The sequence below is a fragment of the Merops nubicus genome, unplaced genomic scaffold, assembly GCF_000691845.1.
Source record: "Merops nubicus isolate BGI_N331 unplaced genomic scaffold, ASM69184v1 scaffold46729, whole genome shotgun sequence".
In the NCBI taxonomy this organism is placed as follows: domain Eukaryota; kingdom Metazoa; phylum Chordata; class Aves; order Coraciiformes; family Meropidae; genus Merops; species Merops nubicus.
Window position 1 is genome coordinate 1 of NW_008629692.1, and position 12,316 is coordinate 12,316.

General features: G+C 39.0%; 1 protein-coding gene across 1 annotated transcript; it reads left to right on the forward strand.

Annotated features, from left to right (window-relative positions):
• The first annotated feature begins 2,238 nt into the window (after positions 1-2,238).
• UBA3 (ubiquitin-like modifier activating enzyme 3) lies at positions 2,239-11,580 on the forward strand. Its single transcript, XM_008947037.1, has 16 exons — positions 2,239-2,358; positions 3,254-3,334; positions 4,831-4,913; positions 5,463-5,543; positions 6,183-6,226; positions 6,521-6,585; positions 7,170-7,325; positions 7,449-7,551; positions 8,016-8,129; positions 9,259-9,312; positions 9,605-9,641; positions 9,722-9,803; positions 10,321-10,421; positions 10,534-10,597; positions 10,706-10,760; positions 11,191-11,580. The coding sequence occupies exons 1-16, from the start codon at positions 2,239-2,241 to the stop codon at positions 11,277-11,279; spliced, it is 1,329 nt and encodes a 442-aa protein (XP_008945285.1). The 3' UTR covers positions 11,280-11,580.
• The last annotated feature ends 736 nt before the right edge of the window (positions 11,581-12,316 follow it).

Below are 12,316 nucleotides of genomic sequence, written 5' to 3' on the forward strand. Positions count from 1 at the left end.
GGGCCAGAGCTTGGGCCGGAGCGGGGAGCGGGGAAAGGCGTTAGGTGAGACGCTGTGAGGAGGGGGAAGGCGAAAGGGCGCTTGAAACAGCAAGGACTGGGGAAGAGGAATCTTCTGGGGAGAGGACCAAGGGGCTCACCCCGAGTGGGGATGGGAATTGCGGGCTTGGAGCTTGGCATGAGTAAAGGCTGGTGTGCTGGAGAGCTTTGTGGTAGGAGTGGAAAAAGCTGCATTGCTGATCAGGGACCTGGGGAGGGCCTGCACCTAAAAGCAGGTGACTAAAATTTGGCTGAAAATTAAAAATTCATGCTACAGTATGGTTGCCTCTGCTTATTAAAATCCTAAATTCTACGCATCTGTCTTAACGGCCTTGAAAACTAATGCTCAGAGATCTTTAACCTCATCTGCTTCCATCCCCTAACTATTCCCTTCCATCTGCTTGTGGCCCTCTTCCCAAAGGTCACAGAGCAGACCTGCCTGCCTGAGTGGTGGCAGCACACGTGTGTGTCACAGGGTCACCCAAATCCTTGGGCATGTTGGACTGGGGGGTGCATGCCAAGTCCCTCAAAAGCATGGAGCTTTGGAGATGTGAAGGTGGCAGGGAAAAGTCTGGGCCTAAATAATATAAAGACTGTGGTGCTCTGATATTCTAAACAAAATTTAAAATTAATTTGATGAAATAAGTGAAAATTTTGTTAAACTTTTAATAGTACACAAACCTGGTAGTGCTGTAACGACACAAAAATAAACACTTAAAAAAAATTGTCTTGGAAATTAAACATAAAACCTCAAGTTGAGTTATTGGTGGTTTTCAGATCTCCACAACATCCAACCCTGTAAAAACCAAACCACAGTATAATTACAAAAGTGAAACTAGAATTTAACATTTTATCACTGGCAAAGGAAAACACAGATCTAAACAGAAAAGGAGTGTTGCTGCCTAATGGCTCTTTATATGGACTATATAAAAGGATTAAAAAAAGTTGTTCATAATGTCACCAAGCATAGCTTCTGCACTTGTTCTGGAAGAGTTTAAAATGATGCTATAACCCATAGGAGTAATTATTAGGATGTGCACTGACCCATTTGCTTAAGTCACATTTCACACAAGTGAAATTTTGTAGCTGTTATTGAACTGCTGATGGAGTAAATGACTTACTGAAAGTCAACAGGTCTGAGTTCAGTCTGCAGTCAAAACATAGGCAAAAACATTTATTTATTCCTGTGCTTTAGTGAAGTTTTTCCCTGTTGTAGAAAAATCTTTTGTGAGATGAATTCCCTGTAAGTTAAATTTCCTGCAGACACGATGTGTTGTCCATCTGAATTCCATGAGGATAAAGGCATTCACTGTTTAGAGGTTTTTGCTACATTTTCCCTTTTATTTTGAGATGAGTCACCAGGAAGTAATAATAGCTTCTAAGCATTACCCAAACCCAGTTATTGGTATGAGTATTCTTTGTGTTACTTCATAAGAGGAAGCAAATGACACTCCTTATCAGTGGTGACACAACCTTGCATCCTTGAGGTTGGCAAAGCTCTTTTAGAACGAGCTTCTTTTGCTATTCATGTAGAATAAATTCATTTGTTTATGTTGAGTGGAGCTCCTGTTTAAAAGGGGAATTGCACTCTGCTAAGGAAGGGCTTCCTTCTTCTGTGTAGCTGATGATCTGAGGTCACAGAATTACTTGAGAGCTGATCTTGAACTACTCCAGTAAGTCTCAGACCAGTTGAAATTTGCAGCTACATACTATTAAGAGTGACCTGCAAAAGGTGAAAAAGGGTAGTGGAGTATGTGGCACCAAAATGCATCTTCAAGATTTAAGAGCACTGCAAAAATTCCTTTTTTCAAATCAGAGTGTTACTCTCAAAATCTAAACAGACAACTTTTTTTTTTTCCTGTGTCCTCTTTAAATATGAGGGAAATAAAAGCAAAAAGGCTCTACCCTTTTTTTTTCCATTTCAGGTCAACTTTTACTAGTAAACAGCTAAATGGGTGGGATTTATTGGAAAGCCTGGGCTTTTTCTCCTCTGCATAATTGTATTACTGCTTTCTAGTTCCACAGATAAAACTGGCTCATGCAAATGTTCATGCACATGATACACATGCCTAAGGAATATGCAGGTGCATTTGTATGAACAGTGAATAATTTAGGTGTTTTTAAGTTATTTAAAGAAATTTGTAGAGGTGTGGCTTTTTCTCTGTGATTTTGCAGCTGAATTTACTGTGTTCTGTGCAGAATGGCTGTTGATGGTGGGTGTGGGGACACTGGAGACTGGGAAGGTCGCTGGAACCATGTAAGGAAGTTCCTGGAGCGATCTGGACCATTCACACATCCTGATTTCGAGCCAGGCACTCAAGTGAGAAACACTTCCTTTAAATAAAAACTTTGTAGCCTGTGTTACAAACTAACAGAAACAGTTTCATTAGTTGACTGCCAGCAGGGTATGAAATAAGCTGCCTGAAAAGCTTTTAATGAATGGAACATGATGATTTTAGAAGAACATACAGTATTCTGTTCATGTGCTTGTGTTTCTAAACTGTGCACTGCCAGCTACAAGCTTGCTGGCACTGTCTATAAGTGTATATAACATATGAATAATGCTCTTTTGGGATCCACGTGGAGAACAGCAGCATTTGTCTCTCCATTTGTAAGTCATTAGATACAGTGAAGAGTTTTTTGTACTTAAAGAATTAAGTTTAATGTGATACTAAGAGAATTGAGAAAGATGCTTAATAAGGAAAACCAAAATTTAGGCTGTTTTAATTAACTTTTTCTGCTTTCCTTTTTTAGTACATCTTAAGAGCTTACAGTTGTTTGTATTTCACCATTACCTTTGTCATGTTCTGATCCATTATTTACTCATTTGAGGCTGGGGTCTAACAGTGCAGTTCACAGAAAGCAGTTATATAGTTAAAAATTGCAATTCTTTTTAGCCAGCAATGTTGTCTGTCTGTTTACATTTATTTTGTATTATATTCCAGTAAAATATTTGGAGGAATAAAACATCTCCTTAAACCAAATAGTAATAAAAGTGAAACTTGTTTTTTTCATGGTCAGAATTAATACAGAGAGATTACTGATAGCAGCAAAGGCCTTGCTTTTCTGTAAGTTGGGATAGAGGAACTTCTTTTATTGAGACTTAGTAGGCACTGAAAATTTATGAGAATTCATGTATAAAGGTTACAAAGCAAAGGACAAATGACACTTTTCCCTATTTGGTGTATTAATTTTGTGTTTTGTCTTTTCCACAGGCTCTCGAGTTTTTGTTAAGCACATGTAAAGTGCTGGTTATTGGAGCAGGAGGATTGGGATGTGAACTCCTGAAAAACCTGGTAATTACTCAGTTTTCACCCTTTACTTCTTAGAATCTTTGTTGTTTTGTCCTTGAGGAAATGATCTTTTCTGCTTTGCTAGTTTGCTGTTTTTTATTGTGTATTGCTACTGGGTTTCTAAGTTCTAATTGGAATGTGTAAAATAGGTGGTGGTGCTGACAATGAAGTTGAAGAATGCTTCCTTACTGCAACATTTAAGCAGGATCTTACTTGAAGAGACTATGATAGCTCCAAGGCAGTTTTCTTTCTGTGGGAATTGAGTGCTGGTGAATTTAACCTCTGCCCAGAGTTACTGTTTTATGCATTTATTGGGACATAAATTCAGTCTGTCGATAGTTTGCTGAGGAGGATTTCTACAGGATCCCCAAAAAGGCTTTGAGTTATTGTCTTTTATCATTTTCAGAAAGTCAAGCTCATAAGTCCTCCATCCAAGGCTATCTTTGAGACTGACAGTTCACAGTTCAGTCTCTCACATAAGTAAATATAGATTCTGTTCACATGGATTCATGTCTTTGGGACAATATAAATTTGATAAGACTCCAAACAGTATGTTGGTGATGTCCCAGGCTCGCTCTGCTCCTTAGCAGGCTCTCCCAGTCTGCTTTGATAACACTGAGCAAAAGCTGGGCATTTGTCAACGCAACAAAGTGATTGTTTGGCACCAGGAGTATCCAGTGTGACATACAGGAATTCTTGCTGCTTTTCTTGCAGAAATTAACTTTATGCTGAAAAATGTTAGTCCTTTTGTTAGTTTGTTTAATCTGTTTCCTGATACAGCATTTGAAGTACTTGCTACACATGGAATGGCTCTGTTTATTCAGAAAATGTGAAAATAAAAGTTTGAAAATGTTGTTATTTAAAGATTGAGTCCTAAAGGAAAAAAAGGTAGGGGTTGGGACTCAGATTTTTTTCAGGTAGCTTCAGAACATCACGACACATTTCCTTTCTCTAAAATCAGTGGTTTACAGCCTTTCTTTCCCTTCAACCCTAATTCACATTGTTTCTTTGTGCATGACATGGCTTTTCTTCATGAGCTCAGATCTACAATGCAGTTTTAAGACAGTTTTGCTTTAAAGTTGTTTGCCAGATCCTGGTGATGGGCTGTAGACAAACAGAGAGCAGGCAGAGCTCTGCCAGAGGCACGGCGTGGTGACTCCTGGTGTTTGTGTTGTGCTCCAGCCCTGAATGCAGAGAGGAGTGCTGGCTTATTTTGAACTCTGATTTGAGGCCATGTGAGCCATGCCAGGCTCCTTTATGCCCATTGTGAAAATGGTGAATGTTCAAAAACTTCAGAAGAAATTTTAGAGGGATTAAACTTTGTTTTTTCTTCCTGTCAAGCAGGGAAGTGTTTATGGTGTATCATCAAATATTGCTTTTTTTTTCCCAATGGATGCTTTTGCTTTACTCCATTTTTTTTTTTGGCATATGGAGTGAATTCTGGGCCACTGTGAGTATTTCAGTTCTTTTTACATGATGTTGACTGTCTCTTTCTGCAGGCACTGTTTGGCTTCAGGCAGATCCATGTGATTGACATGGACACTATAGATGTTTCTAACCTTAACCGACAGTTTCTGTTTCGGTGAGTAGTATTCTCACCATGCAGCTTGTTCTGACAATGTACCTCAGCAAAATACATGAATAGAGTCAGTTTGGTTGAACAAGGTGTCATTGAAGATTACTGAACTTTTAATATCACAGTAGTGCTCATAATTAATTAAATGTTGCATGTGTTTTTTTTCTTGGTTTGAGGTCTGTGGTGTCATAGTTTGAGTGTGAAGAAAATCAACATACATTCCTTACCATTCAAATCCAGCTAATGACTAATGGAAAAGGTGACACCAAAGAATAATGTATATGCATTGAAATATCAATGCTTCTGGTGTCCTTTTCTTCCCAGCAAAATGGAAGATTGTTGGATAGGTTTTGGTACTGATTGATAACTGGAGTTAAGTGGACGTATTTAGATAACTCGGGGCCTCTCATATCTGATGCTTTACAGGGATGCCTAAACGTTACCCATATCAATAAACTGTCTTAGAGGAGTGATTAGTCCCTTAGTTCAGTATTGCAAGGCAGAGAGTCTGGAGAGATTTAACCTACTAAAACAGTGCTTGGGTTTTCTCCCCAGACCGAAGGACGTGGGGCGACCCAAAGCAGAAGTTGCAGCAGAATTCCTCAACAGCCGCGTCCCCAACTGCGCCGTCGTGCCGTATCCTCCTGTAAAAAATAGCCCTGAAGGCTTCAAAAAACCTAGAAAACTCTGTAGGTGGTGAGACTATCTAAAGCATTTTGCTGCCTTCCTCTCTTTTTCATGCAGCAAAGAAGAGATTCATTCAGCTGGTGGCTGAGAATTCTCTCTCTGTGACATTAACACGCAGGAAATATGCAAGGGCAAAGAAGGCAAAGCTTTAAGAACCTCTTTTGTCTGTTCCCACTGAGTCTTTTTATTCAAATGCAATGTTCTGATTTTCATTGAGATATTAGAATTGCAGTTTTATTCACCAGAGTGTTTTGAGCATGTACTGATAGGAGACATTAGTTTATAAACACAGAGCAGCACTCACTGATACAGGAATTTGTGAGAGTGCATGTTTTGAACTTCCTAAATAGTTTCCCTGATGAGCTTTCTCCTGCTTGTGGCTGTTACCTTGTGTCCCTTACTTGTTTTGTCAGGTGCTACAGCTTCAGCTGTGGGAGTTTTGAGTCTTTAAGTTGCTTAGTTGTTTAAAAAAGTGTCATATAAAATTATAGTAATACATCAGGTAGCATCTTGGCTTCAGGTTAGCAGATAGAAGGCAGTAAACCTAACTACTTTTTAAATATAATCCTTTACTGGGCTTACATTCAGCTATTTTAAAAAGATTCAAGACATGGATGAGAGCTTCTATCGACGTAAGTGGTATTTGTTTGCCTGCCAAACACCCACTGGTGCTTTATGGGAACACTGCAGTTGTTGCTGCTTTTCCTGGAAGTTAGATTGCTAATTATTTCAGTCTTCTGCAGCATACTGGAACTACAAGTAACAAACAGACAAAACTTAAATGCATCTGTTGTGGAAATAACCTCAGGGAGGTGGTTAAACTACAGTCAGTTCCTCTGGGCTGTTATGGACAGAATACTTTGCTTGTCTTAAGTATGCATCAATCTAGACTTTAAATAATGTCTTTTTTTTTTTTTTCCCCCTAGAGTTTCATATTATTGTTTGTGGGCTTGACTCTATAATTGCAAGAAGATGGATAAATGGCATGCTGGTAAAGTCTGCAGTCTTTAAAGCCTGGTTATTGCTTGAGTATAGATAACCAACATGGAACAGAGTTGTGTAGGATATGTCATTAAAATGAAATGAGGGCTGTTGAAACTCACAGATTTCTTCTATCTATTTCTTTTTTTTTTTTTTAGTTGTTTATACATAGTTTTGTTGTTGTGAATTTATCAAATAATGATCTTGTGTATTTACCAGTATTTAAAAACAAAAACCAAACCAAGAATCAACCTCAGCCCCACATCCTTTAAACCAACCAACCATTTGTTCTGGTATACTATAAGGAAATAATAGCATTTATCAGGGGTGTAAGGGGAGGAGGAGTTGGAGGGTGAAGGTGGTAGTTGAAGTCCTGTGCACTGAAAAATTAGTGTTTTGTACACTATGTATTAAAACCCCTATTTAATTAAACAACTAAAATGAAAACAAACTATATAGTAAGTATTCAATCTTGTGGAGTATCATGAAGAATACAATTTTTAGGATTTTTTTTCTTCCTGCATCTTGTTTAAAAAAAAAAGAAGCCAAGAAAACCAAGAAAACCCAACCACCTCCCATCTCTTTGTCTGCTAGATGTCATTTTTACGTTATGAAGATGGTGCCCTGGACCCAAGCTCCATCATACCTTTGATAGATGGAGGGACAGAAGGTTTTAAGGGAAACGTTCGTGTGATTATTCCTGGTATGACAGCGTGTGTTGAATGCACCCTTGAGCTTTACCCACCACAGGTAACTGCAAACATGATGTTTCCTTTTTTTTTTGTATCCCTCTGATTTGCTTCTTTCTTTGCCTAGCACTATACATGATATATTAGATGTTTTCTTCTGGTTTTCTTCCCCTGCCCACCCCAGGTCAATTTTCCCATGTGTACTATTGCATCTATGCCCAGACTGCCAGAGCATTGCATTGAGTATGTCAGGATACTGCAGTGGCCAAAGGAGCAGCCTTTTGGAGGTAAGCAATACATTGCACTGGTGCTAAACTCACATTTCTCTGATGTTTCTTTTTCCCTTTCTGTATATTTTCATACACAGCCATTTTTAATAAAGCAATCTGACTTGTTAACCTTAGGTGGCTCATTGTTGCATTGTTCAATGAGCTGTGATGGATTTTCTCTTCAGTGTCTCACTCTCCAGTTCCATATTTGTTCCTGTGTTTCTCTGGTACTGCACAGTTTTTCCTGACTCAAAGTATTACCTGTAACATCTCTGTAAATCTATGAAGTTAAAATAGTTTGTTTCCAGAATGTGTTAGAAGTTGTGATGTTTGTAGAAATGATACTTTGATTAAAGTGTCAGGTTGTAACAGCTTAATGGGGGATTTGTTTTCATGCACATTGAAGGGATTTTTTTATTTAGACAAAACAGTGTATTTCTGAAGAACTGTAACTTACCTGTAAATTCTTAACTTTCCTGCAGAAGGTGTTGCACTGGATGGAGATGACCCTGAACATATACAGTGGATTTACCATAAGTCTTTAGAAAGAGCATCACAATTTAATATTAAAGGGGTTACGTACAGACTCACCCAAGGTAAGGGTGTGGCCTTTGCAGCTGGGCTGGACTGGCATTCCTTGGGTTTGTTATGACTAAGTTGGCAGCTCTGCTGAGGAAGAAATAGTTCTTTTCTCCCTGAACATCTTAAAACAGAAACAAGCACCTTGTTTCTTGTGCCAGCACAAATATTTTTATGATGAATCCAATGTTTAGGCATCCGTGGTGAATCAGAGGAACTTAGCAGGGACAAAACTGAACACTGTTTTTGCCATTTTATTTTTAACCTGGAGCAGCTCCACAGTTTACACTGTGACAGCTTTTGCTGGGTCAGAGAGCAGGAACAAAAGAACACAAGTGCCTCTTTAGCAAGAGCAACACTTTATGTGTCATTTTAGGCTGGGGAAGACTATAGCATCTATTCTTTACTGCTGTGTGTGCCTCTATTCACATGCAGGTGCAGCATGCTGCTAGTGATTAGTGTTTTATAGAGCAGAAGTGGAGAATCTCAGACAAAATCTCCAGAATCTGTGCTTAACTTCTTTCTGTTTGTTGACTTGTAGTACTTACGATGCATTTGAAATGCCACAGATGAACCTCAGCTATGGGCTTTTCTGTCAAAAACCAGCAAACTGATTCCTTGTGTATCTTCCTCAGATTCCCTCCAGTGTATTGCAGATGTAGTAGTTTCCTTTGCAGCAGTTTATACTGGCTGCTCTAGTATTTTTTGGCTACAGATACATGTAAACTCCAGTTATGAAATAATTATGTACATGCAAGGGGCTGTAAGGAGAGCTGGGTGAAGGTGCCAGCACAGTTTGGCAAGCCTGTTCTTGCAGAAGGAAGGCCAGCCCCAAATGTCTGCCCTTTATGCATTTCTCCAGTTAAGTGGGAATGGAGCTGAGTTTTAATTTTCAGCCCTAATTCCAAAACACTTGGGTTTGGAATTTGTCCACTGTGATACCTTTTTCTCAACAAGCTTGATCCATTCCTAAAATGAAAAAATACAGAAGTACTTGAGCATCATGTTGCTAATCTTTATTGTTACAGAAACTCCTGGAAAGTTTAAAGTACTTTTGGGTGCACCCTTCTTTAATTATTCTGGCTAAGAGTTGCCTCTCAGTGTAGTTTCTTGGAACAGAGTGAGCTGTATGTTTTGTTTTCACAGGGGTGGTGAAACGAATTATTCCAGCAGTAGCTTCCACAAATGCAGTCATTGCAGGTATGCTCAGGAGCTCCTCACTTCTGCTTGGGTTCAGAATTCTGTGAGGCAACACAGAACTTGGGGAGGACAAGGGTAATTTTTAAATGGGTCTGGTTTATTGTGACTGTCTCATTTCTGTTTTCTGTAGAGAAACTGCATGTGACTGTATAATAAATTTTAAGCTCATGTATGTGGCATTGAGAAAAAGTGTTTTGAGACTGGGGGAAAACAAAAAAGCTTCTTTGGTACAACTCTGCACTAATGCCTGAGCCAGAAAGTGGAGAAATTGTCTTTTTTTTTCTCATTCCAGCTGTTTGTGCCACTGAAGTTTTTAAAATAGCTACAAGGTATTTAATTTTTTTTATTAATAACATACTTAATTTAGGACCTAATGGCATGTATGAACACCAAATATTTGTCATTACAGCGCGTACATTCCTCTCAACAACTACTTGGTGTTCAACGACGTGGATGGATTGTACACATACACATTTGAAGCTGAAAGAAAGGTTAGTGCCACTAAAGGCTTGCAGGCCTGCTTCTTTTAATTTTTCATTAAACTTACACAGATTGTGTGTATTTCTAATACCAAATATTGCATCTTTTGACTCTATTTATGAAGTTTTTAAAGCAGGAACTACAATGTTACTTGTCTGCTGCTTCTCCAGGGTATTGTTTTTAGGTGTTTAATACAGGAAACATGACTTATAAGATATACAATCTGAAGAAAACTCAAGCAAATCTCAAGGAGAGGTTATAGCAACAATTGGTTTGAAAGTCTATAGTCTTAAATTTTAATCAAATTAAATTTATAGTTCACAAATTAGGTGCTGTTGGAAGCCAAATAGTGACTAACTTCACAAGGAATTGGGGTTTGTCATTAGTGTTTTCAATAGTATTATATTTCTAGAGCTAAAACTTAAAAAGGAAAACAAAACGAACACACAAACAGTTTTGAGACCTTATTAGCAGCATTTTAAACATCATATTTAATGTAACATTCATTCTTCTGCTCCTTTGTTGTAGGAGAACTGTCCAGCCTGCAGCCAGCTTCCCCAAAACATAGAGATTTCCCCATCAGCTAAATTGCAGGAGATCTTGGATTACTTGACAAATAATGCTTCATTGTAAGTGTGCAGCTATTCTGACTTAGTTGAGAATTTTTGGTAGTGTTTAAAAGAGGCAGTTTCTAAGTGTATATTTACCTGATTGTTCTTCTTAAAAATGTTTTATACATAGGCAGATGAAGTCTCCTGCAATTACAGCAACTATGTATGGAGGAAATAAAACACTTTATTTACAGGTAACCTGTACATACTTAATTGTCTTTGATAACCTTAACTTATTTTAATTCACTTTCCTGAATTTGAAATTAAATGTTCAGTGCTTTTTTTAATTTTATTTTTGGCAGACAGTAGCTTCCATTGAAGAACGGACAAGGCCAAATCTTTCCAAGACACTAAAAGGTATCCTGCAGCTGTCAGCTGTAGATTTTTCAAGATGCTGCTCTGAACAAAGTCCTTCTTGTCCCTCTGCATGGCACGTTTGCCTTTAGTTTGCGCTACGCCCTAGGATGTGCTTCATTTTCTTTCTGTTTGTGCAGGGATGAGCTTTGAATTGCTTAAATATGATGTGTGGGCAGATGCAGAGGAAAAACAGTGCAACAAAGCAAGCTGATAACTGTAAACTAAACACACCTCAGTAGTCTGAAGCATTTTTGACAAAGCCTGTTAGTTTCCTGGGGGAATTAGATGAAAGTTTAGCTCATAAGCTGTTTGCAGCTTCGTTTAATTGTGTTTGTGGGAATAGAATTCATAACTTTTTTTAAAAAAAATTGATTCAAAAAAAGTAAACCACATGGCTTGGCTGTACTTCAGACTTTTCTTTCTGTTTCAGAACTGGGGCTCGTGGATGGCCAGGAACTTGCAGTTGCTGATGTTACTACACCACAGACGATGTTGTTCAAACTTCACTTTACCACTTAATTTATTCATGAGTAAACTGCACGTACAGCAAGAGACATCTGCACCCACCATGTGAACCAGACGTACTCTGTGGGTGTTACAGAGCCTGAAATGTTCTTGTTCATGTTCATACTAGCAGTCGAGGTTAGGTAATGCAAATGAATCACCATATTTCAGAACTGAACCTACAAGCCAATATTTGGTGGAATTATATTTGTATAAATGCTTGTTAATGTACAGAACTCCTATGAATACACTTTCTTTTTTTCCAGTTTTTGTTGTCAAACTGTTAATGCTAATCTACTTTTGGTCACATGGAAACTTCTAACGTGGCCAAAAGTCTCGTCAATACGTATATGCAAAGAGAAGACCCTTGAAAAGGAGCCACAACAATCTGGTTTGAACTTGTAGCACTGTACACACTTGATGAGTCACCTGAAAACCTAAAAGATTAAAATGAGCGTTTTGGCATTGATTTGATGAATTTTATGAAGGGTTTATTATTATGGAAGAGATTACTTTGTTCACAAGGGGACAGAAAGGACAAAATGATCCACTGTGTGACAATGCAGACGTGTGGCTCGCAGCTCCTGTGCACACTATTGCAGGGTTATGTCCAAGTGTTGTTGGTGCTGTTAAGATATTTATTAATAAAAAATTGCAAAGACACCGTAGTTTGTGGCTCATCAGTGAACGTTTAATAGTGTTTATAACCTCAGTCAGAAAGCTGAGGCCACCATCTCTTTGCTTCGGTTGGAGACCTTGCGGGGAGTGAGCTGTGTTTAAACTTTCCTCTTCCAGCCTGGCGCTGGAACTGGAACGGGGACACTGCGGTTTTCAATCGGGTGATTTTGAACAGCTCTGCAGCGTTTGGAGGTGTGAGAAGGCCCCGCACAGGCGGTGGGACGCAGAGCAGGGAGTTGAGGCGCCGAGCTGTAGAGGAGCGTGTGTTTGGCTCGCTGTTGGTGTGGAGCTGCCGGAGCAGCGCTAAGAGACGGGAACTGAAGCGGGCTCTGCCGTGTCTAGTCCGGAGTTGTCACAGCAGCGGGGCGGGTCCC